At 44.1% G+C, this 17,979-nt stretch overlaps 1 protein-coding gene across 3 annotated transcripts; it reads right to left on the bottom strand.

Moving 5' to 3' along the window:
• Nucleotides 1–2,848: 2,848 nt before the first annotated feature.
• DDIT4L (DNA damage inducible transcript 4 like) lies at nucleotides 2,849–12,222 on the bottom strand. Of its 3 annotated transcripts, none has more exons than XM_035112478.3 (3): nucleotides 12,101–12,222; nucleotides 11,335–11,476; nucleotides 2,849–6,104 (listed from the first exon to the last, which is right to left on the bottom strand). In XM_035112478.3, exons 2-3 carry the CDS (start codon nucleotides 11,420–11,422, stop codon nucleotides 5,620–5,622), a joined length of 573 nt encoding a protein of 190 aa, XP_034968369.1. In that variant the 5' UTR covers nucleotides 11,423–11,476; nucleotides 12,101–12,222; the 3' UTR covers nucleotides 2,849–5,619. The 3 variants fall into 3 exon arrangements, with proteins under 3 accessions (XP_034968369.1, XP_034968368.1, XP_088517247.1); XM_035112477.3 differs by lacking the exon at nucleotides 12,101–12,222 and adding an exon at nucleotides 11,827–12,024; XM_088661121.1 differs by lacking the exon at nucleotides 12,101–12,222 and adding an exon at nucleotides 11,951–12,024.
• Between the last annotated feature and the right edge of the window lie 5,757 nt (nucleotides 12,223–17,979).

The following is a 17,979-nucleotide window of genomic DNA, read 5'->3' as shown; positions in this document are numbered from 1 at the left end:
CCAACCTAGCAGTTCGAAAGCATGAAGTGCAGGTAGATAAATAGGTATAACTCCAGCGGGAAGGTAAACGGCGTTTCCGTGTGCTGCTCTGGTTCGCCAGAAGCAGCTTTGTCATGCTGGCCATATGATCTGGAAGCTGTACCCCACCTCCATTGGCCAATAAAGCGAAATGAGGGCTGCAATCCCAGAGTCATCTGTGACTGGACCTAATGGTCAGGGGTCCATGTTGAACAGCTCTGAATGTCTGTCAGTCCTTACAACCAATCCAGAGGGTAGCTCTGGCTGTGTGCTTCCTTCTCCTTAGGCTCGGTGTTGCTCTTGTTAATAGGAACAAAGCTAAAATTAGTTGGCTGTACCTGTCTTCACCAGCCATTAAGCTCATTGCTTTCCACACCACCAGTCCCAATGGGTCCCAAGTCGGTTTTAAGTGTAAGTATTGTTTGCAGAGTACAGGTTGGAAAGCACATTAGCCTCTGAGAAAACTGTGGTTGGCATATGTGTATACAGTTTTACTAAGCTTTCTTTGCTCCTACTCAGACAGGAACTACATTAGCAGCTATTCTGCAGATTCCAAAGCCACATCACAGAGTTTCCGAGAAATCCCCTCAATTTCCAAAGCAGTTTGTCATATAAGGCTCCCATCCTCAAGCCCCAAGACCACTGTGGATGCAGAACCAGTTACATGATTTTTCCGGAGTCTAACAATATGCTGGAGAGGAGAATTAAGTATCAATGTATGCTTAAGATGATTTACTTTGGCATAACCTGCGGTTTTGAGGTTTCCATTATGTGCAAAAGAATATACGGCCACTCAGTCAAAATTTGCATTGTATGTTTTGATGAATGGGAGCTCACTCTGTACCTAGAAACACACCTTGTTTGTCAAACACAGGCTAAATAAAAAAATTCCTTCAGTAGCACCTTAAAGACCAACTAAGTTTTTATTTTGGTATGAGCTTTCGTGTGCATGCACACTTCTGTGCATGCACACGAAAGCTCATACCAAAATAAAAACTTAGTTGGTCTTTAAGGTGCTACTGAAGGAATTTTTTTATTTTACTTCGATCCAGACCAACACGGCTACCTACCTGTAAACACAGGCTAGTTAGGTTTATTTCCGTCAATCTGAAGAACCCAGATCTTCCTCTATTTAAAGAATTGAATGGGACATTTTTGAGATGTGGAATTTCTACTCTCCTCTTTCCCGCCTCCATGCTGCTTTTCAAAAAGGTGAAGCATATGTAAGAACAGCCATCAGGATCAGGCCAATGGCCCATCTAGTACAGCATCCTGTTCTCACAGTGGCCAACCAGATGTCTATGGGAAACCAGGGAGCAGAACATGAGCACAAGAGCAATCTCCCCTCCCGTGATTTCCAGGAACTCCAGCGGTATTCGGAAGCATTCCTGCCTCCAAGTGTGGAGACGGAGGATAGCCACCATCCCTAGTAGCTGTCAGTTCGCATTTCTTGGTGCAGAAAGTATTGATCTGATGCAGGCATCCCCAAACTGCGGCCCTCCAGATGTTTTGGCCTACAACTCCCATGATCCCTAGCTAACAGGACCAGTGGTCGGGGAAGATGGGAATTGTAGTCTAAAACATCTGGAGGGCCGAAGTTTGGGGATGCATGATCTGATGTGTAGAGATTTTTCCTATTCTACTTAATTCAAGAGGGTTCTGGAAGCAGAAGGTTAATGATGTTTGGGTTATACCTTCAGAGAAGCTGTGTGCAGCTGGTTTAAACTGGTTCTCTTATCTCTTCTGTCACAGCCATGCTGACTATAAAAATAAGGCCAGAAGGAGCCTGGGTTCACTTTCGCTTTCTATCTCTCTTCCTTCTGGTGTGGTGTTCTGTACATAGTATGCTATAATGTTAAGGTTTAGACTTATTACAAGTTATTGTAAGTTTAAGTTAAGTCAGCTGCAACTGGATTTCTTATGGACAGTGCCATTCCTGAACGTATTGGATTTGTGACCATTATGCTCATTTGCCTTCAGTAGCAGTAAAGCTCTGCTGTATGAAATGCAATTGCCTCTGATCTATTTTGGGGGGGAATCCTGCAACCTGTTAAAGTTTTTACTCTGCTAACTATACATTGGAATCTACTCTGGATCAATATTGAGTAGAATTTCATGACAGTAGCCCCTGATAGTCCTCTCCTCCATAAATTTGTCTAATTAAAGCCACCTAAGTTGGTGGCTGTAAGAGAGAGGGCTTGCAGAGAGCAGCCCACTCTGCTTACTTCTACCAGCTGGGAGAGCAGCAGCGAGAGCAGGAAGTATGGGAGGGAAAACCAGGAACAGGAAGTGGTAAAGAAGGGTCCAGGGCTCTGCAGAGTCCTGGAGGCTCAGCTCCAGGCTGGGAGCAGGGAAGCAGGGGAGGAGCTAAGTAGAACGGCACCTCAGGAGCCTGGTTTGGGACCACGGAGGACCCGTAGAGCAAGGAGGAGGGACGTTTGGATGCCCAGTCTTAAAAGGGCGCTCAGAGCCCGCGAGACGCCATTGCGGGCTTCTGCCCCATGCAGAGCAGACATGATTTGAGACATCTCAGCACTGTTTATAGCATGCACAATAAAACTCTGAAAAATCCGGACGATGTGTGGAGTGCTTACTCGGGAGTAGCCAACACCCTTCTGTGACAGTGGCCCTCACTGTCTCTGCGGGAGCGAATTCCATAGTTCATCTGTCCTAAGTTCAGCTTCATTGAATGTCCACAATTTCTAGTGTTGTGAGAAAAACCTTTCTGCAATGCTACATCCCCTTCTTCATTTTGGTGGCCCTTTCCGGAAGTGACAGGCCAGGCACCTTAATTCTTCTCGAGACTAAACAAAAACGAAAACCCGAGATCTGAGAGTTAAAAATATACCTTTATTTATAAGACAGACTTACATCTCCTTCCATAGGAACCAACACTTTAAGATCAATGCTAAGACCATAACAAGGCAATGCAAAAACTAAAAACATTTTGCAACTTCAAAACAATTCTGGCATCTGCGTCAGTGCAACACCCACCCATACAAATGGCGGCCATTTAACACCAGAAGGTTAACAGCGGCTTTAAGTGCATCATGAGTTTACAATGGTCCTATAGCAACAAGACAGAAGTTCAGTAGCTGGTATAGAGAAATGGGCCAATTTTTATTCCAATGTCAGCTATTTAAAATTCAGTCTTCTGCAACTAACAGGCAACAGAGACATCCCTTTCTCTGCAATACTCCCATCCCCCGCCCAGGTCTATTAGTCTTTCTGAAATACATGCCATGTACATATAAGTTTGGCCCCTCCAAATAATAGCATTTGAAGGAAATCAGGAGTGTCACCTGTAGAAGCTTCCAAGATCACACCCTTTTTATTGGATATTAGCAAAATGCTAAACTAGCCCAGACGCAGAAACAAAAATTCCTTGGCATTAGACAACGCTGCCTACTATTCACACTACAACAGTCTTTTCTCAATATCCCTGTTTCTCAATGTTTATGTATAGTAGGATCTGGTCCCTCATGAAGTGCTTTTCCCAAAGAAAACCACGAATCCTGGTATGTTAACATGGCCCATCTGCATGAACAGTGCTTAAATCTCAGCGCTGTGAGCTATAGGAGTTTAAAGCCAAGAGGCATTCAAGACATTCAGTGCAATACCTTTGCTTGACACAAGCAGCCAATTTGATTCAATGGGGGCTAAAAGAGTGGCAAACCTCACACCCTCCATCCTCAGTGTGATTACTGGGTTCCTGAAAGGACAGTAATGGGCAACTTATGGTAATAGCTGAAGTCCAGGCAAGAGACGAAAGCTGAAGGTTTGGCACGACCAAGATGAAAGACCTCCACCCTAACACTTCCAAGGGAAAGAAGCCTTTCATAGCCTTAATATTAATAAGGAACATTTCCCTGCTGCTGCTGAAGTAGGGACACATCCTTGACAAAAGTATTATGGAGAAGAGGATACCAAGAACCACACATATATGCTGCTCTTTGGATCATAGATGGCTCATGTCTGGAGTACACATGGGTGGCAAGTCAGCAAAAAAATAATAAAAGATATTCAGCTGGCCTCTCTTGCCTCTATGGCCATGTAGATTTCCCCTTGGCTAAGCCAAGAAACTCTAAGAGGGAATCAACAGTGAACATCAGAATGGGAACTTCTTCCTCCCAATCTGTGGTAAAGCAGCCTTCTGAACCCGTCAACTATGAATCGTCTGCGGGACCATAATAAAGTCAACCGGCTGTGGTTTTTAGATGATCAAGTGGTCACCTGAAAACCAGCAATCATTTTGGACATGACTGAAGGGAAGCCCAAGAAGTGGTTGTGTGAGTTGTTCTTTCACACCAAAAATGGAAGGCAACTGTGTACTACAGCAATAGCCCCCCCCTTTTTTCCAGAAATAGATGTGAGGTAGGTCAGGTGTATCGATGGAGACCACCACCACTTCTTCTACGAGACAGAGTAAAAAATACCTGCAGCATTTAGTGCCAAAAGCCACCTTCAGGGGTTCTACAGAATTCAAAATACACCACGTTTCAATTGAAATATAGTGCAGTTGTTACTAACACTTTAGGGGAACCATTTTAACACAAACCCTTCCATCTGGAGGATCCCGTAAGGACAGAACTATGCTAATTTTTGTTAGTCCCCCACAAATTACTAGCAGGATGAAATTTAAGCTATTGTTGCTTTGCCACCCAAGCCTTAACTTTTTGTTCCGGGATGGGGAATCCGTAGCACATCAGTTGTTATTGGATTCCAGTTTCCATCAGCTTCAACCAGCATGGCCAATGATCAGGGATGATGGGCGTTGTAGTCCAGGAACAGCTGAAGAACAGGTTCCTCACAAAGACTTTAGTTCAGGCATCCCCAAACTGCGGCCCTCCAGATGTTTTGGCCTACAACTCCCATGATCCCTGGCTAACAGGACCAGTGGTCAGGGATGATGGGAACTATAGTCCAAAACATCTGGAGGGCCGAAGTTTGGGGATGCCTGCTTTAGTTCCACGTCCTTCCAATACTTTCTACCTGTGTGTTTGGTGCTACAAACAACATATGGAAGCATGGTTCCTATTAACACAGTAGTTGCTGTACTACAACTCCCATCAGCCCCAGCTAGCATGGCCAGTGTCCAGGGATGGTGACCTTTGTAGTTCAGTAACACCCGGAGACCCAAAAGTTCCCAGCTCCTGTATTTATGTCAAAAGCACACTGCCGGCTGTTTTTGTTCTTTGAAGGGTATAAAGGATAACTTCCTCTAGTTCTTCTTAAAGAAGCTGAATTTAGAGAACTTAGTTTTTTTTCTTTAAAAAAAAGGAAGGAGGGAGGAAAGGGGGGGGTCAAGAATGCCAAATTGTTAACAGGGAACATTTAGTACAGCGGCTAGCAATAAGCAGCAATCAGGTTGGCTATTGGGACTTTCTGGTGCTCATCAAGGAATGTTTCAAGTATCAGTAGCTGTGTTCCTTCTCATTTTACCCAGTACCAAGTAGCTGCACCGAGGTTTAGCCAGCCTAAATAGAGGGTATCTGTGCAAAAGTCGCAATCCTCTTAAAATAAAAATAAAAATCATATTTCTAAGGGTTTCAGGCTCAGTTATTTAAACTGTTAAAAACAGGTGGGTTTTTTTTGTTTTTGTTAGCATTCTTCCACAACTGTTTCAATCAAGGAATACAATTTCTTCTTAATTAGACGAAACCCAGGACTCAGGATCAGAGTACGTTTGATGCCGGAAGTGAAGCAAGCTCTGGGGAAGAAATCCCTGAAACTAGGCCATGAACAGCAGTCCTGTTTGAACACCAGTGTCAGTTCAAAAGTAGGAACGACAGTGGGGTCATAGACAATCTTGTCCAGCTTTTTACACACATTTCCTGTTTCTAAGTTGACGTGAATGACACAGCCTCTTAAGCCACAAGGCTCGGTGGAAGAGAGACGCAAGACGTCTTGGGCTATCCTCCTGGTTAGCTTCTCAGGGACTAGAACCTTAGAGCAACGCAGTTTAGTCTGTTTTGATTTAGACAGGCAGCTCTCCAGCATTCTAACTAGACTCTGACATTTCTGTTCCTCAAACACCATCTCATTAAAGTTGGGTTCGGGCACTACATAATCCCAGTAGTCAAAATCTGTAAAGGATAGAAGAGGAGGAAAGAGATTCTCGGTTACCAGGCAAGAAGCCAGCCAGCCACCACCGGCAGTATCAAATAATTACAGCAAGCCAAGATTTCAGATATTATATATAGTGTGTTTGTTGTCCCCCACCCCAGGCTAATATAAAATTGCAGCTAGGTCTACTGTATCTGCTGCCAACAAGCAACCCCACTTTGACTTCATGCAGAAATAACAATTTATTAAATCGCCTTTCCCTTGACAAAGTGGCCATGAAGTGCACTGCAATCAGGATATGGCCCTTTTGGCCACTAACAAACATTTGATTATTTGCTAAAGAGGAACAGAAGAAGATGTCAGTAGAAAAACACACAGAGATGACACACAAGACTCCTAAGCAAGTGATCCAATCATGCTTTTCTTAATAGATTACATTTGGGCAGGTTGTCAGAAGCTGAGCCAAATTGCTTCAGACACACACACACACACACAGCCGAAAGAGAAGCAACTTGTTCACCTCACTAAATTAAACATTGGAGGAAATTTAGGCACCGTTTTCACCACATCTTTTAACGTGGCAAAGAGGATTGCAAGCAAAACTGTAAGGCTGCAATCCATTTGAATTAATGTTTTGCTGAGTCCAGTTGGATGAAAAGTTATTTCTCAACCTATAGGAAAGCTTCAGTTTTGCTAAAAGGTATATGCCAATACATTGCTAATATTTATGTGCAAATTTAGGGATGCAAGCTTCGGCTGCTCTATCTGGTCACTAAGCTGGTGAGGAGGAGGTTTAGGTATCATCAGTAAACATGCTTGTTTTTCTTGGGGCTATTTTGATTGTGACAGGATAGTTTTAAAAGGAGATGGAACTTTTAGAAATATTTCAGGTAGTGTTGCAAGAAAGGGCTGAGTGGTAGCTGTTTTACTTCCAATAAGCGCTTAGCCTGCAGATATCAAATATAATGCAGATACTAATCATCTGGAAACTATTGAATTAGTTTGATAGCTCTGCTAAAATCATAAGCATTTACTTAGTCCTTATTTATTTTGACTTTCATCTTAGGATGCATACTGATAAAATAGTGCTTAGAAAATGAATTTCATGGCATTATTATTTTGGTATGCAATAACTTCTCCAGTCCTTGGGTTAAAGGTTCTCTGCAAAATTTTGTGTAGTTTTATTTTGGTAGGACACATTCCAAGGACCAGCCCTAAAAAAATCAAAAATCAAAGTTGATATCCAGCTGGTGTAAAAAAAAAAAAGGGTACGATTTTTTTCACCATAGTTGGTGAACACAGCCATGTTGCTGGTTTGCAAAATGTCACCTATTGGTTGGGTTAGTGTTCAGAACAGTTTATATGGTGAACTCTCCTGGATCAGTCCAAAGGTCCATGTAGTCCAACATCATGTCTCCTACAGTAGACAACCAGATGCTTTGGGAAGTCCACAAACAAGCTGGGTGGATCAGGGGAATGCTGTGGTCATAGTGTATATTGTATTCAGTAAGGCTTTTGACAAAGTCTTCTGCAAATTCTTGCAGAGAAGCTGGTAAAATGTGGGGTGAATAAGGTAGATTTGTAGCTGGTTGACTGACCAAAGTGCTCACTAATGGTTCCTCGTGATTCTGGAAAAAAGAGGCAAGTGGGGTGCCGCAGGGTTCTGTCCTGGGCCTGTTGTTGTTCAAAGTCTTTATAAATGAATTGGATGAAGGAAATGAGGGTGCAGTGGAGTGTGCAGGTGCCAAAGTGCCTCAGAAGGCAAAACTGGCACTAAAGATGACTTTAACAGATTGAAGACCTGGGCCCCAATTAACAAAATGAATTTCAACAGGGACAAATATAAGGTTCTGCACTTATGCAGGAAGAACCAGATGTCCAAATATCAGATGTAGGACACCAGGCTTACCAGTAGTACATGTGAGAAGGATTGAGGGGTCTTAGTAGACCACAAGCTTAACCTGAGTCAACAGTGTGATGCGGCAGCAAAAAGGGCAATGCTATTCTAGGCTGCATCAACAGAAGCACGGTGTGTCCCAATCAAGGGAAGTAACAGTACCACTTTATACTGCCTTGGTCAGACCACACCTGGAGTACCGTGTCTAGTTCTGGCTGCCACAATTTTAGGTGCTGGAATGTGCGTAGAGGAGGGCACCAAGGTCTGGACCATAGCTGTCAAGTTCTCCCCTTTTTTAAGGGAAATTCCCTTATGCTGAATAGGCTTCCTCGCGAGAAAAGGGAAAACTTGACAGCCATGGTCTGGACACCAAGAACAGTTGAAAGAGCTGGGTATGTTTAGCCTGGAAAAGAAGAGACTGAAAGGAGATATGATAGTCATCTTGAAACATCTCAAAGATTGTCACATGGAAGATGGAGCAAGCTTGTTTTCTCCTGCTCCAGAGGGTAGAACCTGAACCAATGTATTCAAATTGCAAGAAAAGAGATTCCGACTAAACACCAGGAAGAATCTTCTGATGGTAAGAGCTCTTAGACAGTGGAACAAACTCCTTAGAAAGGTGGACTCTCCTTCCTTGGAGGTTTTTAAGCAGAGGTTGGATGACCACCTGCCTGTTTTTAGCTGAGATTCATGCATTGCAGAGGGTGGAACTAAATGATCCTCAGGGTCCCTTTCAACTCTACAATTTTATGATTCTAAGCAGTAAAAAGTAAAGGTAAAGGGACCCCTGATCATTAGGTCCAGCCGTGACCGACTCTGGGGTTGCAGTGCTCATCTCGCGTTATTGGCCGAGGGAGCCGGCGTACAGTTTCCAGGTCATGTGGCCAGCATGACAAAGCCGCTTCTGGCGAACCAGAGCAGCACACGGAAATGCCGTTTACCTTTCCGCCGGAGTGGTACCTATTTATCTACTTGCACTCTGATGTGCTTCCCGAGCTGGGACCGAGCAATGGGAGCTCACCCTGTCGCAGGGATTCAAACCATCGACCTTCTGATTGGCAAGCCCTAGGCTCAGTGGTTTAGACCACAGCGCCACTCACGTCCCGATTCTAAGCAGGACGTGAGCACAATGAGTCACTAGTATTGCTCCTCAGCCAGTGACTATTATTCAGGGGATATAACCATCATTGTAATAGCCACAGATAGCCTTATTCTCCATGAATTTATCAAATTCCATTTCACGGCCATCTAAATTGGTGGTGACCACCCCCACATCTTGTGCTAGCAAATTCCATTGTGTAACCATGCCCTGGGGGGAGAAGTACTTCTTGTCTGTTTCAGATTCATAAGATGACCCGAAGTTCTAGCATTAAGAGAGAAAAATCACTGAAGGCATTGAAAGAAACCTATTAAAACAAAATTGACAAAATATTGTACAGGAAGGGAAAGCATTTCAAATATAATTTATATAACGCAACAGAAAATTTATAGGTAAGATTAAATGAGAAATCATATATCGGTGAGGGAAGTCAGGAGGGGGAGGGGGAGGGCAAATAGGAGAAGAGGGGAGGGGAGGAGATAAAGGATTGGGCTGATATGATTGGATGAAAGGATTTTTGATTCTGAATTACCAAGGATTGTACTATTTTACTTGGGAATATCCTGTTATTATATTATTCTATGTGTTTTGTTTATTTTGTATTGTCATTTTGGGATATTTTGCTATGTTTTGTCAAAACAAAAATTGAATAAAGAGTTGAACAGTAAAAAAGAAATAAAGAAAGAAAGAAAAGTAACAAAACAAACACTAAAAAAACAAAAACAAAACAAAACAAAATTAACAAGTCCATCAGTCATTTGTGGTTACAATTTTTCTTTAGAGCTGTCACAAGGCTATAGCTCAGTGGTAGAGCATCTGTTTTGCCCAGAGAAGGCCACAGGTTTGAGCCCCAGTAACTCCAGATAGGGCATCTCCTATCAGTGTAGAGCAGGGGTGGCCAACTTCCAAGAAATTGCGATCTACTCACAGAGTTAAAAACTCACAGTGATCTACCCCCTTTTGGGGGGATTCAGGTTGAGATTGTTGAGCTTTTAGGAAGGAAAGCCATCCATGTTTCTTTTTGGGGGGGGTCAAAGTTGAGCTTTTTTGTAGGAAGGAAAGCCCTGTTTTGGGGGCTTCAGGGCAAAGATGTAGAGCTTTTTTTAGGGGAGCCAAAGTTGCTGAGCTTCTTTGGGGGGAGCCAGTGATCTACCAGTGACCTACCACAGATGTCCAGTAGATCACGGTCTACCTGTTGGACATGCCTGGTGTAGAGAATACTGAACTAGCTGGACCAATGACCTCAGTGCAAGGAAGCTTCCTATGTTCCTATCAGGAAAACAGTATGCTTTTCCCATGAAAATATGATTGGCTCCAACTACTTTCTTTGGCGTGGCAATGTAGGGCACAGCACACATAGCAAAAAGTTGCTAAGAGAGTTGCACAATGTTTTTGCAAAGGCCTAATAATAGCACACTGTCCAATTCTTGCAGGCTAAGTGGGGGAGGGGGATCTGCTGCTTAACATGCAGTTAAATGACCAAATCTCAGGGCTTTAGGAAGAGCTTCTTGAAATGAAGTCTGAGATCCATTCCACACATGCTACACACATTTTGCATACGGTAATTTTCCATGATGCACCCGCAAACAATTTTAATTCACTGTGTATCTCATCAACATGTTGATCTTTCTGGAAGTGGAATTTGGGCGGCGGGGGGGGGGGAGAGTTGTATCCTCCAGCTGTTCACACTAGCTGACACCAAGTTCAATTTTAGGGTAGTTTAAGGTACGCGGGTGGCGCTGTGGGTTAAACCACAGAGCCTAGGGCTTGCCGATCAGAAGGTCGGCAGTTCAAATCCCCGCGATGGGGTGAGCTCCCATTGCTCGGTCCCAGCTCCTGCCCACCTAGCAGTTCGAAAGCACGTCAAAGTGCAAGCAGATAAATAGGTACTGCTCCAGCGGGAAGGTAGATGGCGTTTCCATGTGCTGCTCTGGTTCGCCAGAAGCGGCTTTGTCATGCTGGCCACATGACCCGGAAGCTGTACACCGGTTCCCTCGGCCAATAACGCGAGATGAGCACCGCAACCCCAGAGTTGGTCACGACTGGACCTAATGGTCAGGGGTCCCTTTACCTTTATAAATATTTCCAACCAACAAACTGCATGATTTTTTTTTAAAAAAAATTTTTTGCACAAGACTTGTAGCCCAAGGACCTCTCTGTGTGTACACATGCAAGCCCAAAAAGACAATTGGAGATCTGGATTGCATTCAGTTAGTAAGTGTGGCAATAACCACCAGCATCTGAACCCACTCACCAGTCACGGGTGCAGGCCGAAAGCGGTGCTGTATCAGTTCAGAGATACATGCAGAATTTTTAATGTTGAAGCTGCTGGTTGCCACCATTCTGAAGAACAATTGTCCTTGCCACCAAGAGGCGAGCTTACCTCTCTGGGTTAACTGAAGAAGAAAAAGCAAAGATAGTTCATTGACAGGCCGTTAGACAATAAAAAGATAACAGCACACAATTCTCAAAACTGGAAAAGCTGCAGCAGGGGAAAGTTGATAAGCATCAGACCACAACGTATTGAAGAAAACAATCTATGTGTTATTTACAATCCATTAGCAGTTTAAAGTCCCGGGGGGGGGGGGAGAGTGAAATCAAACATATTTTTTTAAATAAGAAAACTAGATAATTTATTTGGTTGTTGTTGTTTTTTAAAAAGGGGGGGGGAGCAGTTCACAGGCAGATTGCAGAACAGTAAACACAATCCATTAATACAGCCCCCAAGACAAACAGCTCCTCTTACCTGCTGAAAATGTCAAGTGCACGGAAATTTTAATTTTCTAGAAAAGCAACTTTAGCTTTCATTGGAAATCACAGCTTTTATATAAAAAGTGTAAAAAAGGGAAAGAAACACGACAACAACCCACCTAGGAATACAAAAAGTAATAAATAAGTGCAAACTTCCACCCGTTGTTCCACACCACCCACCCTTCCTCTCTCTGTCTCTTACTACGAGAGCGACTTATATATACAGATATCTATATATATCTCTCTGCTACCCCCGCCCAATGCTCCACCTCCTCCGCAGGTCTTTGGGGGGCAGCGGCAAACTTTGCAGGCGAATCTCTCTCCCGATTGGCGGCTGCGTGAAGGTGAGTTGCGCGTCGGAGGAAGAGGCGCAAACAGCCTCTTAACTCAGTTCACCCATGTGAAAGAAGAGATGCCGGGGGGGGGGGGGAGAGAGAGAGAGAGAAGGCGAGCTAATCACTGGATTGGTCAGATTGAATGTCAGAAAGACTTGGGAGAGAGGAAAACATCGGTCACCTGACCTCTCTCTCTCTCTCTCTCTCTCACACACACACACACACACACCCATCTATCTCTGTCAATCAATGTCTTCAGCAGTGTTTTGATCCGCTTCTCTCCTTGCTGTTAGCTTTTTTCTACTCACCTGGTTGCGCATGTGTGCACTGTGCGTGTGAATGGGTGACGTGATGGCAGCTCCCCCCGCCCCCTCTCCCGAAGGCCCACTTGCTTATTAGTTTATTGATGGCTACATTTCAAGCCCACCAAGTCGCTCAAGGGGGCACAAGTGGTTTTCACACCCAGCCCCCACAATCCCCTCCTAATCCTCATCACAACCCAGTGAGGTAGTTCAGGCTGAGAGCTGGTGAGCTTCGTGGCCAAATGGGGATTTGAACCCAGGTCCTTGCCTGGCACACTAACCCAGGGGTAGAGACACATTTCCTTCTAGCCAACGGGATAGCTCAGTCAGAAGCGCATGAGACTCTTAATTTCAGGGTCATAGGTACAATCCCCATGTTGGGCAAACAGGGTTCCTTCCTCCTTCCTTCCTTCCTTCCTTCCTTCCTTTTTTGAAATATTTTTATTTGGTTTTACAAATATAAAATTATTACAATACAAAATATATATCCTTATTTAGAGATTCCTCCAAATCTCTGGACTTCCCACTTTCTCCTCCATGGGTCCTATTGTCAACCTTTTTAACTGCATATTATTCTGTAATCCATATTTTATATCACTCCATTCTATCCACAGTATTTGCTACGTTACAAGTATTATTGCAATCCTGCTGATGTTTTCATCTGCTTACAGTGGTTTCCCAGATAGGTTACAATTTCCCCCCATTCTTTATTAAAGTTTTGGTCTTCTTAGTTCCTGAGCTTTCCAGTCAGTTTTGGCATGTTCCAACAGCTTAGTTTGCCATTCTTCTTTGGTAGGGACTTTGTCTTCTTTCCGTCTCTGGGCATTTGTTGCATAGATAAAAATTCTTTTCTGCTCCTTTTCTGCTTCTTTTTCTTTATACTTCCAGCAGCTATTTGTACTTGAAACAGGGTTCCTGTGATTCTAACATGACATTTTCCATCTTGCAACTCTATTCTGTTTGCAATCTGCAAAATATGTGTGCACAATGGTATCCAGAACCTGCTCACACACTCCTTAATATGAGGAGACAGAATTATGCACAGGAGTGATATAAGAAGGGGAAAATGCAGTATTTAAATGCTACAGGCTTTACTAAAAAAGCAACTGGGACTTAATGAACAGAGGAGGTTGCCAGTGTTACAAAGGCACTGCTCCTAACGCACAATCTGTTACCACTCTTGCTCAGGGACAGAGGACTCGTGTGCCCAACATGTGACTGGACCTATTTCTGCGATCAGGGAATAAGCAAGCCCACCAGGAGAAGCAGATGAGTTGCAAGGAGGGATTTAGTTTGGTGCCAGGGGAATCTCTCCCCCCCCCCCACGAACATCAGGCTGTTACAGTATCCTGCTCATTGAGATGGCTAAGAAAACCAGCATCTTAGCCAAATTAACAGGAGCTTGCATGAGTGTTTTAGGATTTTGGATCTCGGGGAGTGTCCCTATAAGGCAGGGAATTTGCATGTTGTCAGACCCCCCCCCCCAATTGCTACCAACCCCATCCAGCATGATCAATGATCAGGGACAATGGGAGTGGCAGACTAGCATCTTCTGAAACACCATAGTTTCCCTACCCCTTCTACAAGGAGAGCAGAGACTGGGTCTTTGAAGATCAATGGGTACTTAATGGTGGGTCTTGCCTCCAGGGTTAAAAGCAGAGGAGAGGAGGGGAAATTATTGGGAAGGGGGCTAGAATAGGAAGGGTTAAACCTCCTCTGGGGTCCTGGTGAAAACCAAGGCCCTCTGCCTACTGTTTTTATTTTTTAAAAGCCTCATGTGTTTCCAAGTGATGCACTTAGCATAAGGTATAGTCTGACCCACAGTCTTGAGATGCCACAATATTATTTTGTGTGTGTTTGCTGTCATAGGCTACCCTGAATACTCCTGGAAAAGTACTGTACTGCTGAACTTGAATTAAGGAATTAAGGATAATGAGGATGTATTTTCCTTCCATTCATACCTGCCAAGTTCTGGCCTGAGAAATAAGGGACTGGACCGGAAGTAGCAGACCAGAAGTAGTGCTGCTGCCATTTTGGAACTGGGTGGAGCATGCTCAGAAGCGACTTTTGATGCTGCTCTGCCCTGTTCCAAAATGGCCGCTGCACCAGAAGTCGCGCTGCAGCCATTTTGGAACTGGGCAAAGCAGCATCAAAAGTCGCTTCTGAGCATGCTCTGCCCAGTTCCAAAATGGCCGCCGCACCAGAATAAACCGTGAAAAACAAAAAAAAAACCGTTTTTTTCGGCTGGGGACAGCTGGAAAAACGGGGGTTTCCCAGGGAATACGGGAGACTTGGCAGCTATGCTTCCATTCCATATGTCCTTCGGTTTACTATGTTCCTGGCCAGGCTCCTATAGTTTTAACAGTTTGCAGGTCAGGTAGAATTTTAACGGGAGAAGCTTCCACGCATAATCAGCACATTTACTGGGATGGCAATGCACTGATGCAGAAAGCTGCAATTTCTAAATAAGAGTGCAAGAAGCATCCTGCTGGATCAAGCCATAAACCCATCCAGTCCCGTGTTCTGTTCTCACAGTGGCCAACCAGATGGCTGTGGGAAGCCTGCAAGCAGGACCTGAGTACAGGGATGTTCTCCCTACCTGCGATTCCCAGCAACTGACCTTCAGGGGCATACTGCTTCCCACAGTGGAGGTAGTACAGTACATAGTCATCATTTGTCTTTATGTCAACAGAGCAACCTCTTTGAACATGTTACAGGTAGGTAGCCGTGTTGGTCTGAGTCGAAGCAAAATAAAAAAATACCTTCAGTAGCACCTTAAAGACCAACTAAGTTTTTATTTTGGTATGGGCTTTTGTGTGCATGCACAAGAAATATCTGAAGAAGTGTGCATGCACACGAAAGCTCATACCAAAATAAAAACTTAGTTGGTCTTTAAGGTGCTACTGAAGGTATTTTTTTATTCTCTTTGAACATGTAACTGGCAGTACTTAACTGGCCAGCTAAGGCTATTGCCTTGACAAAGGAAATGGTCTGACTGGTTCAGTGGCCTCTTCTAAGCTTTGTTGATACAGAACCACAGGCGTTAAGGGACCCACGAATGCCATCCACACTTACCCCCACAAACCTATAACAATACCTTTTTCAGCAGGTGTGAAAGAGGGCTATGTGATCCAGTGAACAGAGCACGACGAATTGTTCCTCCTCAAAATGGTGAAAGCAGGAGCAGGGGGGTCTGGGAGCAGGTGAACTTGCTCAGAGCCGAGAAAATAATTGGGGGAGGAAGGAGGTATATGCTAGAGTGCAATTATTATCAGGCAAGTGTCCAGATAGCTCCAATTAAACTCTGCACTGGGAAGATCTCAAGCACCTGCCTCTCCGGGAGACTGCCCATCAAACCCACCATGTAAGCTGAAAGGAAGAAGTGGTTATTGTTTTTCATTTTGTTTAAAAAGGGAGGGGGGAATGTAAAAGAGCAGGGCTTGGCATCTTATGTGATTTTCTGTCTTTAAAAGTAAAGCTCTGTTAAGTGGTCAGTTCAGCGGTTCATTAATTAAAACTTCTCTGCCAGTTTGATTGCTGCCTGGAACAGCTCCAAGAGAGCCTAAGTGATTTGTTTGTGGCTCATTAGCCTGATGGATTAATGTTTGTCTGACAACCACCTTTGTCCAACATTCTGCTGTAGGAAGGGGGGAAAAGCAGTCGTCCCCCAAGGCAAGCTGCCGGCTGCATTAAGTTCAGTGGGGTTGGCACAGGACTCTGCAACTCATTCCAAAGATACTGTGGAATAGCTTGGCTTCACAAAGATCACAAAGCTTCCCGTGGGGAGTGCATGGCATGGGATGGACTGGAGGACAAATGCACCTGCACCAACTCCCCTGGAATTAATCCTGTAGGAAGTAAAAACAATATCTGGGCTCTTTTCTTTCAGTGAATCACATTTAAAGCCCTTCCAGATCTATCTTTTACTGTGTATTCGTGACGATTTACCCTCATAATTAGCACAGTTATGCCATCCACTTTCAAAACTGCAAAAGTTTCAAGGCAGACATACCGCTTTGTTTCCAATCAGTGCATGCCCTGTCATATCCTGCTGAAATCCTGATACATTTTCTACCACTAATGTTCCAGGGGTGTTATTTTTTTTGGGGGGGGGGTGTTCTGCTTTCCTTGCACTGCAAGAAATTACAATAATACAATAATGCAGATTACAATAATGCAGTTACAACTAATGAAGCAAAATGATGTGTGGACGCTCCAGCACAAATCCACTACAAATGCTTCAGTAACATGGTGTAGAAACAATCAAAAGTCTGTAGGGCACCTTAGCTGTCACTGCATTCGGGTCCCTTATTATGAGCCAAAGTGATGCACATTGTTAAATTGTCACAATCAAGTGGCCAGGCCTTTTGGGGAGTTGTGTCATGTTTGAATGCTCCCTCATTTTGGGGGTGGCAGGATCTCTGCATGAAGCAATATTGCATGCCGTTTAAAGGGCTCAGCTTCTTTCAGAACATAATATTTTTCTATAGGCAGTGAAGGTGTCCCCTGTCCTATAGGTTAGGAGTCACATACAGCCCTACACCTGAATGCTGTAGTGGTAGAATGCTGGAGAAGCTTTGCCACTTGATTTGTCTGGCATATAAACTGACCCTAACCCTTTTGCTTCAGATTTTAAGCGCATGCTCAATAACTTCAGTGTATGTAAAAGGGCTTAAAAGTCTGCTCCTTATTATTGCTATTTTTCAGAAAAGAAACCACCCCCCCCAGCTTTTTCTCACATATTCCTCAGATACTGCATTTGCCACCATCATCCCTGACAGCATGTTCAAGATTTTCTTCTTTTCGATATCATTGCTGTGTCAAGATGTGAAGCACTAGGTCAATTACAGTCTGTAGCCAATCCCGCTAGAAAACATGCCCCTTTGATCACAATCCCAGCTGGTTTTCAGTTCTAAGCTGAGAAATTGTTGCCATAGTGATCCTATTCTGTGGAACACATTCTCTGAACTCAGCATCATGCTATAACAATGTCTGCTCTTACTGAAAGTAATTTATAGAGTATGTGCATTTTTCTCCCCCAGCACAAGATTCTGCCTATTTAATGCTGGTTCATACACAAATCACAGTTGCAGTAGAGAACTGGGTGAGGGCTCCATCCATTTTTTAAAGCCAGGTTGTGAGGCTGCTCCCCAGTCAAATGTGGGTGGGTGGGGGACAACCAGGAATAGCCAAAGGCATTTTATTACCTGAAGTGAGGAATAAAATGGTGCCTCCCTATCCAAATATCACAGTGAATCTTATTTCAACATTGGCTGCGAGGCACCATCCTTTATCACACTGGAGGGCAGCCGGATAGCTGAAGGAGTGTGTGTGGTGTCAGGGGCTGGTCTGAATCAGATGCCAGAGCATAGCTGCCAAGTTTTCGCTTTTCTCGCGAGGAAGCCTATTCAGCATAAGGGAAAATCCCTGTAAAAAAGGGATAACTTGGCAGCTATGTGCCAGAGTCAGAGTCTGACTCCGAAGATGAAGGAATGCAGGCACAGACAGACC

Source organism: Zootoca vivipara, chromosome Z1 (genome assembly GCF_965207765.1).
Source record: "Zootoca vivipara chromosome Z1, rZooViv2.hap1.1, whole genome shotgun sequence".
Taxonomy (NCBI): Eukaryota; Metazoa; Chordata; class Lepidosauria; order Squamata; family Lacertidae; genus Zootoca; species Zootoca vivipara.
The sequence above is the reverse complement of the archived record's forward strand: the minus strand, read 5'-3'. Positions and strand labels throughout refer to the sequence as shown.

Excerpts from the sequence above, each read along its gene's own strand:
- DDIT4L (XM_035112478.3), bottom strand. The coding sequence starts at position 11,422 with ATGGTGGCAACCAGCAGCTTCAACATTAAAAATTCTGCATGTATCTCT. Across the intron at positions 6,105-11,334 it reads TCGGCCTGCACCCGTGACTG|ATTTTGACTACTGGGATTAT; the intron begins GTGAGTGGGTTC and ends TATCCTTTACAG.